Consider the following 21,034-nt stretch of genomic DNA (forward strand, 5'->3'; position numbering starts at 1 on the left):
CTCATTCTCTTTCTCTCTCTCTCTCAAATAAATAAAATCTTTTAAAAAAAGAAAGAAATGGCATATCTAATTGTAAAATTGCTGCTGCTTTTTATCATTTTTTATTGTGTTAGATACTATAACATCTTAAATGGTTGCTCTTTATAATTATTTAAATGTATTATCTTAGATTTAACATCTCAAGACTTGAAGAAACTTCAACTCTTACTTTTTAACTAGAGTGTAACAACGTTATGCTCCCCTCAGAAAGAAATTACAATTTAAATCAGTGGATTGGCAGCTGCTTAGAAAGAAGGGATTTATTAGTATTGTGTCTAACACATACATAATTACATCAAAATTCAGCACATCTAAAATTTGGGTTTATTTCTGAATAACTTTTGGCAAGCACAGGGGGTTTAGCAGACTCCCCATATGTAAGCTCTGTATTTAACACTAATTGAAAATTATGTTTAGAAGATAGTCTGTCACACCACCAGAGCTTTATAGTTTGCTATAGAAACTCAGTTTATTGTAATAGGATTACTTTCTCATATGTGTATTATTCAAGGTAGCAAACATATATGAGTCTTCACCATTTGGCAGATGCTCAGGCAAACATTGGTGATACAGAGCTCTTACGGCCTAGTTCCTGTTCTATAGTAGTTATGTGTTTACTTGTTTTGTTCCTTAACATCTGTTGACTGTATTTTCCCACATCTGTCACTGTTTATTCCATTCTGTTCTAACCATAGTGGCAGATTGGTATAATTGAAAGAATAGTGAATTGAGAATCAGAAGACTTGGTCTCTCTTCATCTGGATCTGCCACTCATCCCTCTGCAACTTTGGCAAAATTGTATACATAACTTTTCTGAGCCTGATTATTCATCCGAAAATGAGGTTGGACCAGTTGATCTTAAGGCCTCATGTAGCTCCAAAATTTTGACAGTTAAATTTCATTCCCTTCTGCTATCAGGCTGTGAAAGTAACATGAGGGCTATGTTAGTAGTGTCTGCAAGTCCTAATTTATCTATAAACATTTTTGTGAAAACCTTAAAAGCAAAGTCTTAAAAGATTTTTAGTTCAACTAACGGAATTGGTCAAATATTGACATTATTGACATTGTTTTTTAATAAATAAGTGTGTGTGTTTGTATGTAATTATATAGAATAAGTCCTTGTGAATTGGACCCTTTTAGACTTCTAACAATTAACTAAATCAGGCCAATTCAGCAGTTTAGAGAAGATTCTGAAGCTAATGATTTGCTGTCATTAACGTAGATTAGTTACTAAGCTAGGAAATGGTAGTGTTTATTTTCCATGTAACTGGGCTTCATTGCTTTCCAGTTAGCATCTTTAATATCTGTTGTGCCCTTATTCTGATAAAATCGTATTCTGTACTTTTTTCCCTCTCATCATTATTGTTAATACTAATTTTACATAATTTTTCCCCTTCTACTCTCCCAGGGGTGTTTTTACTTAGTTACAAGCTTGTATAAGTGTTGTGTATTTTTAATATAAAATTTAGGTCATTTGATAGTAAATATGAATTAAAGTTCACCAGCAAAAACAAACATGCAACAACAGTAAGATAGTTTTGAAAATGAAAAGTAATGTAGTATTAACACTACCAGATATTTATAAAGGTACAGTTTTGTACAGATTAATGGAATGGAACAGAACAGATAATATAAAAGGATGTAATGCTTAAAGCTGGTACTGTCAACTTTCAAAAAGAAAGCAAGGTCAAGAGAAGTGTAGGGATGTTTACCTAGCACCATGATTTGGTTAAATTGCTGAAACAATCCTGGAGCTGCCCACTTGGAAAATTTTGATATATGAGCTCATTAATCAAATGTTATTCAGGTTTTCTGTTACTTGAAGCTGAAAATACCCTAACAAATAGAGAATTTTTAGAAAGTTGTTTTTATTAAACGTATATTTCTGTAACAGTTCTGAAATTGTATTTTTTTCCTGTGTCTTAACTAAAGTAACTAATAATATGTGCATTGGATTATGAAGCAAAAATAGAGTTGAGATTAGTTCATGAATTAATGCAATGATGTATCTTCCTCAGGAATTGAAATAACTTCAAAAATATCTCTGTTGTCTTTTTAGCTTCCCTGTAGGCTTTCCTTATGTTACAAATTCTGGTAATCTTCCCCTGTTGGGTCAACGAAAGAAGAGGAAAAGAAAAATGTGATTTAGACTGTCAGATAAAATCATTTTTTAGCTGCCCTATTTCAAGTTTTAAAAATGTTAAAGAGGGGTGCCTGGGTGGCTCAATGGGTTATGCCTCTGCCTTCGGCTCAGGTCATGATCTCTGGGTCCTGGGATCAAGCCCCACATTCGGCTCTCAGCTTGCTGGGGAGCCTGCTTTCCCCCCTCTCTCTCTCTCTGCCTGCTTCTATGCCTACTTGTGATCTCTCTGTCAAATAAAGACTTTTAAAAAAATAAAAAATTTAAAAAATAAAAGTGTTAAAGAAAAAATAGAGTTGAAGAATGATCAATGTAATTTCCTGGAAAAACTAAAAACAAGTTGGGTGTAATAGTTGTTGTGTTGTTCTTATCTTCTGATTCCTCAGACAAGTGTTCTTTCAAAATGTATTCGTGATTAACAAATGATCTTGTTTACTGATCTGTTTAACTCTTCTTTGTGAGTCAGTTTATAAAGACTAGTAAAAATTTATGCCATTCAGTTGAGCTTTTTGCCAGTTGAATCGGAAAGCTTTTAAAATATTGTATGTTACAACTCTCCTATTCTTTTCCCCTCACCTCACAACTACCCATTAGAAACCATTAAATTTGTAAAAATAGCCGTTTTTTCTTCTTGGGAAGAAAATTAATACAGAAGACTGTTAATAGTTATAACATATTAGAATGAAAACTTCTTCCTTGGTTTTGACCTTTAGAACTTTTTAGTTTTTGATAATGCTGTTTTTGTTCAACCAGTTTTTATTTCAATAAATTACTATAGAAGTAATGCAGTGTGCATAATTCATAAAGCAGAATTCAAACAATATAGAATGAAAATTATTTCTGCCAGAGTTGCAAACTAACATAGTTCCCTTCCTAAGGGAACTTATTTATAAGGAAAATTTTTGACTCTTCCCAGACCCAAACCCCAGAAATAAACCCTAGAAAAATAAAATGAGAGGCAACTAGCTTCCAGAAACTCTTTTAAATGAGATAGAATGCTGTCTGTCCCTTGAATTACCTTGAGTTAATTCTTGTTCCTTCACTATAGAAACTAGCTTGTACAACTAGTGCAGAATCCAAAGAACAACATTATGGCAGTGCATAAACCCTACTTGTGTTGAGAATTGGTGAAATTAGATGTGGCCTGACCATCTACTCTCAGTAATCCATTTCTCTTTCATCCTTTAAGTCCAGGAAAACTGCCTTCTACTTACCCCAAAGGGTCTAAAGCCGTGAAACCCTTACATAGGGGGATGATAGTAAGTAGAGTAATTAACTGGTTCTTTGTGAATAGGCTTCACTACTTAATGGCTCTTCCCCTCCATTTTCCTTAAATTCACTGGTGCTGATGCTACTTAAGGCCTGACCTTTGGTCCTCCCTGATATATCTTAAAAGAAAGAATAGCTGGTATGTTGAAAATACTACCTCACAGAGATATAATTAGACAGCTGAGGACTACAGATGTCTCAAATCAATAAACTGACAACATATATGATCTACAGCAGAATTATTACAGTTGTTGAACCAGGAGTTCAAAACAAGCATAATTAATATAAATATACAAAGGGATGTACTAGTAATATGAAATAAAGTCTAAAAATTGTAAAAACAGAACCAAATGGAAATACTAGATAGGAAAAATATATTTGAAATGAAGACTGCAACAAATAGTATAAATAGAATGGCTGTGAATGAATTAATTAGTTGAAAAATGAGAATGAATATTCTTTAGGGAAAAAATAGGAAAGAAAAAAGATAAAGAGATAGAAAATACAAAAGAGGGGCGCCTGGGTATCTCAGTCAGTTAAGCACCTGCCTTCAGCTCAGGTCATGATCTTGGGGTCCTGAGATCAAGTCCTGTGTCTGGTTCCCTGCTCATTGGGAAGTCTGCTTCTCCTTATACCCCTCCCCTCACTCAAGCTAGTTCTCTCTCTCTCTCTCTCTTTCTTAAATAAATAAAATTAGAAAAAAATATATAGATAGATAGATATATAGATATAGATATATAAGAGAAACTAGAGGATATGGGAAGGAATTGTACAAGTGTGAACATCCTAACAGCAGTAACAGGAGAGAAAAATAAAATTTTAAGAGGGCAGAATAATTGAAAAAATTAGGGAGGTACATTTGCTAGAATTCGGAAGCAAAAGGCCTCAGATTGGTGAAAGGGCTTATAGTGTACCTGACAGGAAGAATAAAGGGACACCTACCTAGATATATTAAAGTTTGCTTAAGAATGTCAAAGACATAGGGAAGATTATGAAAGATTTCAGAGAGAAAGATGACATGCAAAAGGAAAGATGGATGAGAGGATGGATGGATGGATGGACATCAGATAGCTCAACAACAGTAGTGGATGGAAGAAAACAGTGTAGTTAAAAAGTGATCAAGGAGGGGCACCTGGGTGGTTCAGTTGTTAAGCATCTGCCTTCTGCTCAGGTCATGATCCCAGGGTCCTGGGATTGAGCCCCACATTAGGCTCCCTGCTCAGAGGGAAGCCTGCTTCTCTCTCCCACTCCTCCTGCTTGTGTTCCCTCTCTCACTGTCTCTGTCAAATAAATAAATAAAATCTTTTTTAAAAAAGTGATCAAGGAAAATGACTTTAAACCAAGAAATTTATATTCTCCTTTCATATGTTAGTGTGAAATGAAATATTCTTAGGTATATATGCCTAGGAGGGTTTGCTATATGAAGACTCATATTGGAAACCCATTTGCAAACAAGACTCACAAATTTAGGATATGTTAGAAGTATGTGTTAAGTGGTGATCAAGTTATCTTAAGAAAATGGATTGTTGCCAGAAGAAAAACATCAGGGCCAAAATTCTAAACAATGAAAGGGGAGTGGGGTACCATATATAATTCAGGTATTGTGATTGGACTTACAGGTGTGAAAATACTATTAAAACTTTTTCATCCCAAATGTCTTACAAAGGCTCAAAATCTAATGGATCTTTATTTTCTTTGAAGCTTCCTTTTGCTTTCCTGTGTCATCTATCATGCCACTGTTTCTTACATCCCATATCATTCCTTTTCTTGGATTCCTTTTTAGTTTTGTTGAAATAGCTCCTCAAAGAATTGTTTCATATGCAGTCATTGATATAACTTTTCATATTTCCACTAATCCAAAAATTCATTTATTTTGCCCTCCTTGTTGGAAATAGACCTTTAATTCCTTGTCTTTTTATATTCCTCAGAATTTTGAAGTTATTATTCCATTGTATTCTAACATTCATTGTTACAGATAAAAGGTCTAATAAGTTTGATACTTACTATTCTTTTGTGTGTAATAAACTGCTTTTTCCCCTCTGTAGAAGCTTTAAAAATTTTTCTTTTTATTCCTAGAGTTTTAAAGTTTCATTAGGAGATCTTTATCTCTCTCTCTCTCTCTCTCTTTCTGTTTCTCCCTCTATTCAAAAGTAGTGTTTCTGTGAAAACTTCTGTAAGCCAAACTGGCATAAAGCAAAGAAGCAATTACCATTTTATTTATAAGGAAAATGTTTGACTCTTCCCAGATCCAAAAAACAACCTCTCTCTCAGACTTTTCTGATACCTTAGGACACATCTTGCTAACTGATGCACAAAATAAATTGAGATAAAGCACAGACGCAGTTCACAACTGGGGCAGCTTGGTGCGGAGAGGCTGGTTGTAGTTCCTGGGGAGGGTGCGATCTGCCTCTCTAAGGGCTCACTGCGAAACAAACACATGCTGTTTTTGCTCTTCACCTTTTTTTTGTAAAGGTGAAAATTCATCCTCAGATTTCTTTCAGTTAGCTAAAACAAGTACTAATGTAGATCTTTCGTAGAAGCAAAGTGTGTCATGAAAACTTTCAAAAAGGGAGGAACACCTGTATATAAAGTTTTGTGGTTTTTGTTGTTGATTGTAAAACATGCTTAGCACACAGGGCTCTTTCAAACAGGACACCTGCTTGTTTCTATCATTCAGGTAGATTTTCTTTAATTATTTTTTCCTCCTACATTGTTTCCCCTCTCCTGAGTGTTCTTCTCAGACAGATTTCTTACTTCAGTGGTTTTATCCTCTGTGTCCTGTAACTTTTCTGCCATCATTTCTCTATCTTTTGCTATACTGGTAATACCATTTTTAGCCTATAGCCACTGACTGTCTTTCTAACTATGCTCAATATTTTTTCATTTTGTCATCTGATTTTTTTGGTCTTAGATTTACTCTTTAACATCTTATTTTCTAGGGTGCCTGGGTGGCTCAGTGGGTTAAGTTGCTGCCTTCGGCTCAGTTCATGATCTCAGGGTCCTGGGATCGAGTCCCGAATCAGGCTCTCTGCTCAGCAGGGAGCCTGCTTCCCTCTCTCTCTCTGCCTGCCTCTCTGTCTGCTTGTGATCTTTCTCTGTCAAATAAATAAATAAAATCTTTTTAAGAAAATCTTATTTTCTATTCCTTTTTGTGGAAGCCTGTTCTTGTTTTATATGTATAATATTCTTTTTATTTTTTACAAAGATAATGAGTTTTGGGGTTTTTTTTTAAGTTCTTTTTCTTTCTGTGATTTATTTTTTCCATTCTATATGTTTATCTAGGCCCCTATCTTTATAGATAATTTTTCCTTATAAATAAAGTGGTTGAAATTTTTCTCATATGTCTTGTGATTTCTATCTAAACATTAAAATCTATGAATAAAGGACTACATCAGTTAAGAATGGTAAACAAGGGGCCCCTGGTGACTCAGTCATTAAGCAGCTGCCATTGGCTCCTGTCATGATCCCGGGGTCCTGGAATGGAGCCCTGCTTTGGGCTCCCTGCTCAGTGGGTGGCCTTCTCCCTCTCGCACTCCTCCAGCTTGTGCCCCTCCCCAAATAAATAAATAAATGCATAAATCTCAGTTTAAAATAAAAAAAAAGGACTGGTAAACGACAGTAACTTCTGTGCCATAGGGTAGGCATCTTTCCCAGCTGGCTTCTCCCTTACATAAGACACTGACCAGCGATGGTGTATAGATGCATGGCACATCTCGTCCACCAGGCTGTCTTCCTGAATATCTGTGTGAAGGTTTGCAGTGACTTGAAACTCTGCTCTCCTTCTCATTCAGGCTCCTGCATTTTTAGTAGAAGCTCTCTCCACAGGAGCCCTTTAGTAGAAGCTCTCTCCACAGTGTACTCCTGCTTTTTGTATTTGATAACTTACTTGGAAATTTTTTATCTTTTACCCTGGTGAGTGGGCTCTCTTTTTCTTGACTGTCAGAGCCTCAAAATTTCTTACCTCTTGGTAACGTATTTTCTTCTTCCTCCTACGGTTTGTCTTTCTTTTTGCCAGAATATCTTTCCTGCCAGTGTTGTGGGATGTTGGGAAAGAGGAATAATGTAGTTTGTGTTCAGTTTGCTATCTGAAACCAAAAGGCCCAAAGTTTAGATTTCGTAAGCAGCTTCTGCTAGTAAAAATCCAAAAGTCTAAAAGGCTTATTAGCTAGTGCTAAGCTATAATTCTTATATGTATGTATGTATGTATATATACATATCCAAATTTTTTACTTTTTATTTAATAAGAACATTTAATCTCTGCATTTAAAATGAAAATAAGTTTTTTCCTTCTGTTTCCAAAGAGGTAACAAATGAGATTTAGAGTATTACAGAAATTTAGATTTTTAATAGCTTCTTAGAGAAAACTAGAGTGCCTTTGAACGTGGATTTGGAAAACTTACAAACTTTTTTGTTAATGTTTTTGAATTGTTACTCATGTGGCATAGAGTGGAAGTAGGAATTAAGCTTAAGTGCACTTCGTAAAAATTAGGCAAAAGGCCATTAACATAGATATATTCAGTGTAAATTTGAATTAACTCCCTGATTGTTAGGAACTCCTCAGATACAAGTTTTCATTTTTATTTTTTAGAGAAAAAATAAAAAATACTTTAATTCAAATAAAGTGATGCCTAGTTTTAGTTTTGTAACTTCATACCAGCAAAATGGCTTAAAAATATTCATTTTAGTGCCAATAAAACTGTCTTTTGAAACCTGAATTCCCTTTCCATCTAAATAATAAGATTCCAAATATTAATGTAAAATTTTTTTCCTGACAAATATGGAAGGATGTGTGAGAGCTTTTCACTTACTACCAAAAGTCCCTGGTATATATGCCCTGATATATATTTTTTGTATTTTGGTTTGGATTTTTCTTCTCCGTATAATTAATTATAAAAGCAATATATACTGGAAAAATACATATTATAGAACAATAGTAAAAGTGTCCTAACTGCCCCACACATGACTATTGGTTATGGTTTGATGTATGTTTTTCCATATTTTTCTAATTACATACAAATACTTTATATGTAAACATTTTTCCTTGTCTGTAGTATGTAATAAAGATTATATTTGTCAGAGTATGTAAACTTAAAGATTAATAGAAATCTTTCCCTGCCCTGAGAAATTTTGCCTTTGAGTATTCTTAGAGTAAAATATTGGATGCTTCCCCAAAAAATCAGTGAAACATTTTTACTCTTTTCTTCACACATTTATGCTGCTTCAAGCTTGGTCCCTATGGTGTCCGTCTAGTGGATTTTTGTGCTTAGGACATAATACCTATCCTCCTTCTGCTGATAACATCCATTTTGTGGAAATAATGCTGCTTTATTGATATTTCTTTACTTGTTACCATCATAACAGCCTCCTAAATGCTGTCTGTATCTCAGGATTCTCTCTTTGCCTGTCCGCACTGCACATTGGTACTGTCACTGCTCTCACCCTGCAGGATCTTAACAGAAATTTCAGCTTTGAAGAGACCTGGTGTATTATATAGCCCTGCTTTCAGTTTTTGGATAAGAAAACTTTAGAGTCTAAAAATGTTTCTTGCAGAGTGGTACCTGGCTGGCTTAGTCAGAAGAGCATGTGACTCTTCATCTGGGGTTCATGAGTTCAAGCCCCATATTCTGTGTAGAGATTACTAAAAACAAACAAACAAATAGACAAAAACTTGAAAAAATAGAGTAGGGGCACCTGGGTGGCTCCGTTTAGCATCATCTGCCTTTGACTCCGGTCATGATCTCAGGGTCCTGGGATAAAGCCCTGCAGCAGGCTCCCTGCTGAGCGGGCAGTCTTCTCCCTTTCCCTCTGTGCTCTGTCGCACACTCACTCTCTCTCTCAAATAAATAAAATATTTTTTTAAAAAAGTAAAAAGTTTCTTGCATGAAATCACATAGTTAATTGAGAAAATATAAAAGATTTTTCTACTTCTATTTTGTTTCGAATACTTCCTGGTATTTAAGTTCCTAGGTTGGCTTTCAAAAACTTTTGGGACACGCATCTCATTTCTGTATTGTAAATGATCAAAAATTACATTGTGAGGATGATTCTATAGTGAATATACAAAAAAATACCAAGCTGTACACTATAAATGGGTGAATTGTATGGCATATGAATTATCTCTGTGTAAAGCTGTTTAAAAGTCACTAATAGACTCGAACGTATAACTGGAAGGTAAAATCAACATTATGTAGAGTAAGAAGTGCATGAGATGTGGAAGATCAAAGAAGTGGGAAATATATGGTTCCTAGTATGCTTGTAATCAAAGTAATGTTTTATAATACCTTATGGTATAGATTTTATAAGCATGATGTCCCTGAGTATTGTAAACCTGCCACTGCTTCTATTTTTGAGAAGTAATCCTTGTCATTTTTCTCTACTGCCCCCAAGCTGCTTCTGGGCAAAAAGTGACAGTCTAGAAAGAGAAGCATGTAAAATTTGGTTTTAGCATTCTTCCACATTCTCACATGCTTCCACCACCTCCACCACCACCACCCCCGGCCAGTACTCCTTTGCATCCCTCTCTTTGATGACTCCACTTCCATTTTATAGAATTCAAAATTTCTTTCCCTCTCCGCTGGTTTCCAAAATTTCCATTTCCGTAGTGAGTCCTTACTTAGGGTAAGTGGCTTGTTGCATTAGTTTATAGTAAGTCATACATTTCTGATACTTTTAAAAGATTATAGAACAGGGATTGGCACACTTTTTATATGTGTGTAAATATTTTCAGTTTTGTGAGCCATACATACAGTATTGCAAGTGTTACCTTGCTTTCGTAGGATTGAAAACAGCCACAGAGAAAATGTAAATGTTTGTATGAGGAGGCCTGCTTTGACCCTAGGTAGGCCAGATCAAAACAGAGTTTGCCAACTAGTCTTAGGAAATTCCTTTTCTTTTTTTAAGATTTTATTTATTTATTTGTCAGAGAGGGAGAGAGCACAGGCAGGCAGAGTGGCAGGCAGAGGCAGAGGGAGAAGCAGGCTCCCTGCCGAGAAAGGATGCAGGACTCCATCCCAGGACCCTGGGATCACGGCCTGAGCCAAAGGCAGCCACTTAACCGACTGAGCCACCCAGGCATCCCGAGAATTCTTAATTTAAAGGCTCAGTATTAAGATGCAATGGAATGAAAAATTTAAATGCAATAAATTTTAAATACAGTACAGTTATGTATGGCCTCTACTTCTACCACTAACAAAAGTGATTTCATTTCTTTACTGTTTTATCTTTCTTCGAAGGTTATCTGAGGAACAGAGGGCAGAACCTTGGAACTTTAGAAAGCATCATTAGGAAAATACCAGACTTTACATAACCACTAAAGACCATGGCATGAGGGTTGAGATCATTACTAAGATTAGATCGATGTGCATATATGTGTATAAATAAAACATATTTGTGCTTTATGTGTGTGCATTATTTTTAGCATGTTTATTGTGGAATGCATTGGATAGTCTCTAAATCACTCCACAAACACAGGCACCAGGGTGGCTCAGTTGGTTGAGTGTCTGCTTTCAGCCCAGGTCATGATCCCAGGGTTTTGGAATTGGGCCAGCATTGGGCTCTCTGGTCCAGAAGGAGCCTTCCTCTCCCTCTCTCAAATTATAAATAAAATCTTAAAAAAGAAATTTAAAATAGATAATGAAAAAATAAAATATTCCACAAATGTATTGAATAGGAATGTGAAAGGGCACATTAATTTAGGTAAACTAGGAAAAAATAAATGCTGGATTATTTGACCCTGCTATAGTAGATAAAGACAAATGAAGATCAATGTGGCTAGCATCTCCTGCCATAATATTCTGGATTGATTGAAATATTTTACTTCAGTCTGATAGTTGTTTAGCATTTTGAGCATATGATGATTGTTCATGTATAAAAGAAATATAGTGTTGAAACAATGACATTGTATTAGATTCATGACAATTATATCATGATCCACAAAATTACATTTCAACTAATATTTCCATATAACAGTGGTGAGAAAAATTTACATTTGTTGTGTCCATGTTTTGCAAATCACTGGATAATGCAGAATGACAATCACTCATTTAGTGGATTTCTTAGAAAAATAAAATATTATCTCTAGGCAGTTTGAACTATTCAGGAAAACAAAAAGGCGTATTATACACCAAAATGTTCTTATTTTTATTTGGAAATTATGTCATTTCATTGTATGTCATAAAGGGATATTTTAAATGACTCTGGCCTTATTAAAGATGTGTTTCATTTTCTGTCAGATTTGTGTTTTTCCAGGTCAACATTTGAATGTTTTACCTCTGCTATTACGTTAGAGCTGAGATAAAAAATCAGTTAATAAAGCATTGACCTTTGTTCCCTCAATAAAAATGATTACATTGCATACCTCTTTCCTGCATTATAGCTCTCTTCTGGTAGTTAGCATTCATTTATTCTTTCAACAAGTAGTTGAGTAACTACTTGCCAGGCATTAGGAACTAAATAGTGAACCAAACTACCTCTGCCCTTGTACAGTTTACATTCTAGAGCAGGGAGAACATAATAAACCATTATTTGTTGTGTAATACAAAAGTTCTGTAGTCTGTTGGATATATCTTTTATACAGTCGTTCTACTCTGTTATTTAACATGAATGTTGTCATCTTATTTTCTCTCTCAATTTATAGTTCCAATGACAGGATTCACACAGAGAGCAACCATTGATCCAGAACTGAATGAAATACATGTCTTATCTGGACTCAGCAAAGACAAGGAAAAGAGGGAGGAGAATGTCAGAAATTCATTCTGGATTTATGACATTGTGAGGAATAGTTGGTAAGGAGCTTTGGTCCGTGTCTCAATCCCAATGTAACATTTATTTGAGGATGTTAGTTTCTTCAAAAGACAGAAATAGAAGACTTATGTTAATTTGGGATGTCACACATTTAAATGTCAGTACAGGCATACCTCATTTTATTGTGCTTTGCTTTATTGCACTTTGTACATGTTTCAGTTTTTACAAGTTGAAGGTTTATAGCAACTTTGTGTTGAGCGTGTCTGTCAGCACCATTTTTCCAGCAGAATTTGCTCACTTTATGTCTGTATGTCACATTTTGATAATTCTCAAAGTATTTAAAGTCTTTTCATTGTTATTATATTTATTATGGTGATCAGTGATCTTTGATGGTATTGTTGTAATTGTTTTGGGAGCACCATGAACTGGGCCCATATGACATGGTGAGATTAATTTATAAATATTATATGCGTTCTGACCATTCTACCAGCCAGCTGTTCCCTCATCTCTCCCCCTCTCCCTAGACCTCCTTATTCCCTGAGACATAACCATATTGAAATTAGGCCAATTAATAACCCTACAAAGGCCTCTAAGTGTTCAAGTGAAGGGAGAAAGCTAGTCCTTTTGTGCCAAGTTGTAAATGCAAGGGAAACATTCTTGAGGGAAATTAGAAGTGCTGTTTCAGTGAACACATGAATGTTAAAGCAAAACATCCTTATTGCTGATATGAAGAAAGTTTTAGTGTTTTGGATAGATCAAACCAGCCACAACATTCCCTTAAGCCAAAGCCTGCACCAGAGCAAGGCCCTTACTCTTCTATTCTGTAAAGGTTGAGAGGGGTGAGGAAACTGCAAAAGGAAAGTTTGAAGCTAGCAGAGATTGGTTCCTAAGGTTTAAAGAAAGAAGCTATCTTGATAACATCTAAGTGCTGATGTAGAAGCTACAAGTTAAATTAGATCTAACTATGATTATTAATGAAGGTGACTACGATAAACATCAAATTTTCATTGTAGATGAAATAGCCTCCTATTGGAATAGGATGCCATCGAAGACTTCCATAGCTAGAGAGGAGAAGTCAGTGCCTGGGTTCAAGGCTTCAGGGGACAGGCTAACAATCTTGTTAGGGGCTAATGCAGTTGGTAACTTTAAGTTGAAGACAGTGCTCAGTTATCATTTTGAAAATCCTAGGACCCTTAAAAATTATGATAAATCTACTGTGCCTGTGCTCTGTAAATGGAACAACAAAGCCTAGAAGAAAGCACATCTGTTTATAGTATGGTTTACTGAATATTTTAAGCCCGCTGTTGAGACCCATTGCTCAAAAAAAGAGATTTATTTCAAAGTATTACTGCTCATTGAGGATGCACCTGGTTGTTCAAGAGCTCTAATGGAGATGTAGAATGGGATTAATGTTGTTTTCATGCCTGCTAACACAGCATTCGTTCTGTAGCCTATGGATCAATGAGTGGTTTCAACTTTGAAGTCTTCTTATTTAAGAAATACATTTCATAAGATTATGACTAACATAGATGATGAATTCCTCTGATGGATCTGGGCAAAGAAAAATGAAAATTTTCTGGAAAGGATTCACCGTTCTAGATGCCATGAAGAGCATTCAGATTTGTGGGAAGACGTAAAAAATACCAGCATGAACAGGAATTTGGAAGAAGCTGATTCCTGTACTCATCAATGACTTTGAGAGGTTCAAGACTTCAGTGGAGGAAGTAACTGCAGATGTGATGGAAAGCAAGAGAATCAGAATTAGAAGTGGAGCTTAAAGTTGTGACTGCAATGCTGCCGTCTCTCATGATAAAATGGTTTCTTGAGATGGAACCTACTCCTGGTGGAGACTGAAGATTGTAGAAATGACAACAAAGGATTTAGAATATTGCATAAGCTTAGTTAATAAAGCAGTGGCAGCCAGGACTGGAAGAGATTATGCCGAGTGAAGTAAGTCCAGCAGAGAGAGTCAGTTATCATATGGTTTCACTTACTTGTGGAGTATAAGGAATAACAAGATATTGAGAGATGGAGAGGAGAAGTGAGTTGGGGGAAATCGGAGGGGGAGACAAACCATGATAGACTGTGGACTCTGAGAAACAAACTGAGGGTTTTAGAGGGGAGGAAGGTGGGGGTTGGGTGAGCCTGGTTATTATGGAGGGTGGTTATTATGGAGGGCATGTATTGCATGGAGCACTGGGTGTGGTGCATAAACAATGAATTTTGGAACACTGAAAAGAAAATTTTAAAAAAATGAATAAAGCAGTGGCAGGGTTTGAGAGGATTTACTCCAATTTTGAAAGAAGTTTACTCATGGGTAAAATGTTGTCAAACAGCATCCTATGCTAGAGAGAAGTAGTTCATGAAAGGGAGTCAGTTGATGCAGCCAATTTCATTACACTTGACCTTTGAACAACACAGGACTCAGGGGTGCCAACTATCATACAGTTGGAAATCCATGCATAATTTGACTCCCTAAAAACCCAACTTCTTGGGGCGCCTGGGTGGCTCAGTGGGTTAAGCACCTGCCTTCAGCTCAGGTCATGATCTCAGGGTCCTGGGATCAAGTCCCGAATCGGGCTCTCTGCTCAGCAGGGAGCCTACTTCTCTCTCTCTCTCTCTCTGCCTGCCTCTCCGTCTACTTGTGATCTCTCTCTGTCAAATAAATAAATAAAATCTTAAAAAAAAAAACACATGCAACTTCTAACAGCCTACTGTTGATCAGAAGCCTTGTGAATAACATAAACAGTTGACAAATACGTGTTTTGTATGTTATATGTATTATGTACTGTAATCTTACAATAAGGTAAGATAGAGGAAAGAATGTTAAGAAAATCATGAGGAGGGGCGCCTGGGTGGCTCAGTGGGTTAAGCCGCTGCCTTCAGCTCAGGTCATGATCTCAGGGTCCTGGGATCGAGCCCCGCATCGGGCTCTCTGCTCTGCGGGAAGCCTGCTTCCTCCTCTCTGCTTGCCTCTCTCTGCCTACTTGTGATCTCTGTCTGTCAAAGAAAGAAAGAAAGAAGAAAATCATGAGGAAAGAGAAAATACATTTACCACACCATACTGTAAAAAAATCTGCATTATAGTGGATCCCTGTAGTTCAAACCCATGTTGTTCAATGGTCAACTGTTTATTTTTAGAAATTCCACAGCTCCCCCAGCCTTCAGCAACCACCACTCTGATGAGTGAATAGCCATCAACATTGAGGTAAACCCCTCCACCACCAAAAAGACTGACTTCCTGAAAAATCAGGTTGGTTAGCATTTTTTAACAATAAAGTATTTTTTAAATAAGCTATATGCGTTTTTTTTTTAACATAATGCTGTTGCATACTTAATAGACTATTGTATAAACACAACTTTTGTATGCATTGGGAAACAAAAGAATTCCTTTGACTGACTTAATTACAGTATTTGCTTTAGTGTGGTGGTCTGGAACTGAACCCACAACATCTGAGAGTTATGCCTGTGTTGGGAAAAGAAGTCAATTTTGGTGCCTATCTATACAGTGATGTCTGTGAGTGGATTTTACCCCTGATTTCTTCAGTTAATGGATGATTCCTGATCTGGAAGTCAAGAGAATTGTATTATAGTCTAGATTTTGCCACCAAGTCAGAGTGTAAAATTGAGAACAATGTTTTTTTTAATGTTCCCAGGTGGTCTTGATTTTGTTTTGTTTAATTTAAATTCAAATTAGTTAACATATGAGTAGTATTGGCTTCAGGAGTAGAATTTAGTGATTCATCACTTCCATATAATACCTAGTGCTCATTCTAACAAGTGCCCTCCTAATGCCCATCACCCATTTAGCTCATCCCCCCCAACCCACCTCCCCTCCAGTAAGGCTCAGTTTGTTCTCTATATTTAAGAGTCTCTTATGGTTTGCTTCCCTCTCTGTTTTTATCTTTTGTTTTTCCTTCCCTTCCCCTCCAGGTGGACTTAGTTGGGATAAATGAACTGATTTCAGTAGAGCAGGGTGGCAGGCATTATTTAGTGTTTTCAAACCAGGACCTTTTTGTCACAGAGCATCTCACAGAACTAGTGCTGCACATTTTGCTTTGGAGAACAATGGCCCAGAGAATCCAGCTCTGACATTTCCGTGATTACTGCATAAGTGGATATTTTACAAAATAGGCGCTTCAGAGAGAACTTCCTCCATGCAGCAACTAAGGAATTTATTATTTCCTAAGTAGGACATCTATTTTAAGCAGTAAAACTGAAAGAAATCTGTGAGTTTTTGTATTGTGAATAAATAGATGAGATTATCTTGTCTTTTAGACTTTGGTTTGAGCTTTCTCATGTGCTGTTACGGTTCATAACATAAAATAGCTTCTTAAGTGAGGTTTGGGATGGACATTAAAAGAATGTAAGGGGGCGCCTGGGTGGCTCAGTGGGTTAGGCCGCTGCCTTCAGCTCAGGTCATGATCTCAGGATCCTGGGATCAAGTCCCGCATCGGGCTCTCTGCTCAGCAGGGAGCCTGCTTCCCTTCCTCTCTCTGTCTGCCTGCCTCTCCATCTACTTGTGATTTCTCTCTGTCAAATAAATAAATAAAATCTTTTTTAAAATAAAAAAATAAATAAAAGAATGTAAGAACTTCGTTCTAGGGACACCTGGGTGGCTCCGTTGGTTGGGTGTCTGCTTTCCACTGAGGTCATTGTCCCAGGGTCTTGGGATCAAGTGCCATTTTGGGCTCCTTGCTCAGTGGAAAGCCTGTTCCTCCCTCTGCCTACTGCTCCCTTGCTTCTGTTCACTCTCTCTGTCTGTCAAATAAATGAATAGTATTTAAAACAAAAAACAAAAAAAACCTTCATTCTTAACAAATTCATACTATTGTGTGAGCTTGACCAGGACTTTTCAGATTTGATATGAACAAATTTGTAAAATTTTTGTTGGAAATAGACATAATTGGCTTGCTAAAGTTGTATTAACATTATGTATGCTGCTAATTTTTTAGGGTAGAATGCCTTAAAAAGCCATGTCTTGCAGGTCTTGCGTCTATAAGAATGATCAAGCTGCAAAGGATAATCCAAGTAAAAGTCTTCAGGAGGAAGAACCATGTCCAAGATTTGCCCATCAGCTTGTATATGATGAGTTACACAAGGTACCATCACTATATCAATTTGTAAACTTTCCAAGACCTATAATCTGATAGAATCCCAAAATACATGTTTCTGCATATTTTCAAGTACATTTGAATAAAAAGTTATGATATAGCAGACACTCATAGAATATGTAGCAGACATTGAATATCCTTTCTCCCTATGTAGTATGACCTGTTGTTTCTATAATATCAGTATCCAACTAAAAAGTGTACAGTTTTTATCACTAGGATACCTTGTCTCGTGATAGGAAAAAGTATATGTAACTTCTGATTTTAGCTTTTCCTATTGTGTAAGAAGTCTTTTATGTTTATTTTTCCTATCTATGATTGATGTGTCTTTTCCATTGGCCTCACAAAAACAGTCCTGCATTCTCAAGTTTTAGTGTCGCTAAATGTTCAAGGTGGTTTCTTTAAACCATGTCTCCCTTAAACTTTTCATATAGGTTAGTGATTGGGCTCAGATTATATAACTTACTGACAAAGCTTGTATTTCTGTGTAGGCAATAGGTGATCATTTAAATTCCATATCATTTCAGACCTTTAGGTAAACAATACCATAGAACTGAATAAAAGCCATTTCTCTTAGAGTCTCCCAGATTAAATGGTAAATGAGTTTTGATCTATAGGATAAAAATATCACCATTGTTTAACGGTCTTGAAAATACATGTTTTCAAAAACAGTTTAAGTGCAGAATATCACTAAAATTAAACCAATTAAATCATTATTGCATTCCTTTTTCTTTTCTTTTTTGGGGTATTATGTAATATTTTAAAAGTTATACCACAAATTATATGTACCACTTAATATTTGGCAGTAAGCCTAAGGCAGAATTAAGATGCTAAAATTTAAAAAGTTTCTAGTTACTGTTGACCTTAAGTGATTCAACATGTGTGTCAGAGTTTTATTAAAGATCTTGTTTGTTATTATGACCAACACTTGGTTTACTTAATAATCCCCATTGTTTGTTTCCCTAAAGTAAACTCTGTATCGTGGATTAGCTTCTTACTATCATTGCTTTTGTTTCATGTCTTACATTGTCAGTATAATTGTGGTAATACAACTCATTTTAATCTAAAACGCAGCTTAAGGAAGTAGCCACAGTACTTTAAAGTAAAATGGAAGTGAGAAGAAACATCAAAAGAAACCTTTGGTAAAAATGCAATAATGTTTTAATTATTACTGTTACACATTTCTGTCAAAATGAAGAAATTTTACTTTGACTTGTGCGGTTTCCTCAGTATGTGTGCATCTTAAAATGTGGCTTGTTTTGTTTATTTTAGGTTCATTATTTATTTGGTGGGAATCCAGGAAAATCTTGCTCCCCAAAGATGAGATTAGATGATTTCTGGTCACTGAAGTTATGTAGGCCTTCAAAAGATTACTTACTGAGGCACTGCAAGTACCTGATAAGAAAACACAGGTATAAAAATACTTCACTGAAAACTTTTATTTAACATTATTAGCTGTTGGTTGGTGTTACGTCGACTTCGGAGATGGGGCTTTGTCTTTGGAAATTTACTAAAACAACAGTATAAATACTATGAAGATCGTGACTCTTGTAAATGCCCTGTTACTTTGCTTATTTTTGCTTTCCTGTTTCAAAGGAAGCTACAAAGTGAAGATACACACTGATGCTAAAATTTTCTAGATATAGAACAAGAAAATTTTGTGACTGTTACATGGAAGAAATTTATATGAAGGTGATGAGCCTATCTTCCAGTAACAAGACCTACTCAGTACAAAGCATATCAGTTCTATATTATTGCCATATGCCTAACTTTCTTAACAGTGAATGAGATGATATAGTTGACTAAATATCTTTAGTCATTTAACATATTCATTTAACAGTGAATGAGATGATATAGTTGACTAAATATCTTTCTAATCTGGTGTTTCATAATACAACTTCAAATATGATTTTGGTTTTATATCATTACCTTTGCCATTTAGTTGCAAAATCATGTAATCAAACATTTTCATATATATTTCCTGGATCATGTTTGCTTTTGAGCCCTAGCAGGTGATGAGCTACTAAAAAATGAAAGAAAGCATATCTATCCTTTCAGTTATTGGTAATGTTTGGCATTAAGAAAAAATTATAGTTTGAAAGGAGAAGGTTAGCCTTTAATGATGATAGTAGTTACCATTTATTTTGCAATTTTTGTGCTAGATCTTGCATATTATTTCTACAGTAAGGCAATTGAGTAAGTGCTGTTCTTACCACTATTTTATAAAAGAAGAAATGAGGTATTTTTAAATGGGTTACATAATTCACCTAGAGTCACTCAGCCATTAGCGACACAGCCAGGATACGGTCCTGAGTATTTTGACCCCAGCGTTCATCACTTCACCACCGCCATCACCACTGCACATGCGCTTGTGGATGTCTGTGTGTTTGCACATACATGTTTATATGTCTCGTATATATTTATGTATTATATTTTATATATAATATAAATACATAAAAATCTCTGTGTGGTATAAATTATTAAACTGTTTTCCTTTACCATACCCCGTTTACTTATTGTTCATATCTCCACTTTCACAAGTTGTGCTTGAGAGATAATAACGGAAGCTAGTTATTTCTGTTACTTTGGCATTACGGTGACTAATTAGTGTATTTCCTATCTCCGTATTCAGGAGAAAGGGTCTGAATCCTCTTGTTAACGGGATGACAAAAGATAAATTCTGTTTTATTAATAAGGTTTAGGCTTCAGGCACCTTCAACTAAGGTTTACACTAATAATATTTTATTCCTTAGTATTTTACTTAATGTTAAATTTAGTTTTTCAAAGGATGAAACAAATTTAGGGAAATTAAACCATTCTTTTTCTACTTCAGATACAGCAGCTGGTAGTTGGATATTAAATTGAGCTCTTTTGAAAAATTTCCTGACCAAAGGCCTGTTGGAGATTAGAGATTTTTTAGCGCTATATGTAAGAATTTGAATTCACTTATAAACACTTTCCTCTGGCTTTTAATTTTAAAAAGTAATGGGTGGTTAATAAAAAAAAATAATAATAAGTCCTCTCAGCCTGAAAAATAATTGACTCATTCATCATCCTGTCATTGAGAAATAACAGCTTCCTGTTTTGGTATATATCCTTTATATGTGCACACATATATTTTTGCTTAACTGAAAAATGGGGAACATAATGCTTTGAATCTTATTTCTTTCAATGAATGATATATTGCAAACATCTTATTACCATGTTAACAAATACAAATACAAATTATAATTCTAATGACTACATAGTGTTCTGTTTTATGTAATTTACTTAACCCGTTTACTTTTGTAAAATATATAGATTATTTCCAGCGTATTTTCTATTATAAATTAATAGTAATGTGATATTATTATATGCTTCCATATGTACCCCTATCAAAATTCTGTAGGATATTGACAGAATTGGTTAATTATCATTTGCCCTACAGAAAGTTGACTTTCATTCCTTCCAGAAGTAAGTAGGATTATTCATTTTCTCATAACCATGCCATTCTGAGAAGTATTATTTTTTTTTTACCTTTGACAGTTTTTCTCTTTTGAAAATTTATCAGTGGGCAGGTGAAATGACAGTTTGTGAGAATCTGAAATATATATTATGGCATGTTTTAAGTTTTAAATACAAACATTGTTAGTGGCTTGTGCTGGTAAAAGGCATAAAGTAAGGAATGTCAGTGGATAAAGAATAAAAGACAGTAGTCAGTAACAAATCATTTAAATCTTTAAAGATATGATGA

The 21,034-nt window shown here is 35.4% G+C and overlaps 1 protein-coding gene across 4 annotated transcripts in view; it reads left to right on the forward strand.

Annotated features, from left to right (window-relative positions):
* The window catches only part of MKLN1 (muskelin 1), a 335,662-nt gene that overhangs the window by 289,393 nt on the left and 25,235 nt on the right, over window positions 1-21,034 (forward strand). For all 4 annotated transcript variants that reach the window (XM_044246581.1, XM_044246580.1, XM_044246579.1 and 1 more), the window contains 3 exons: window positions 12,084-12,231; window positions 17,178-17,292; window positions 18,574-18,713. In XM_044246581.1, the coding sequence (XP_044102516.1) occupies window positions 12,084-12,231; window positions 17,178-17,292; window positions 18,574-18,713 (403 nt within the window). The remainder of the gene's footprint in view (window positions 1-12,083; window positions 12,232-17,177; window positions 17,293-18,573; window positions 18,714-21,034) is intronic.

Source organism: Neovison vison, chromosome 4 (genome assembly GCF_020171115.1).
Source record: "Neovison vison isolate M4711 chromosome 4, ASM_NN_V1, whole genome shotgun sequence".
In the NCBI taxonomy this organism is placed as follows: Eukaryota; Metazoa; Chordata; class Mammalia; order Carnivora; family Mustelidae; genus Neogale; species Neogale vison.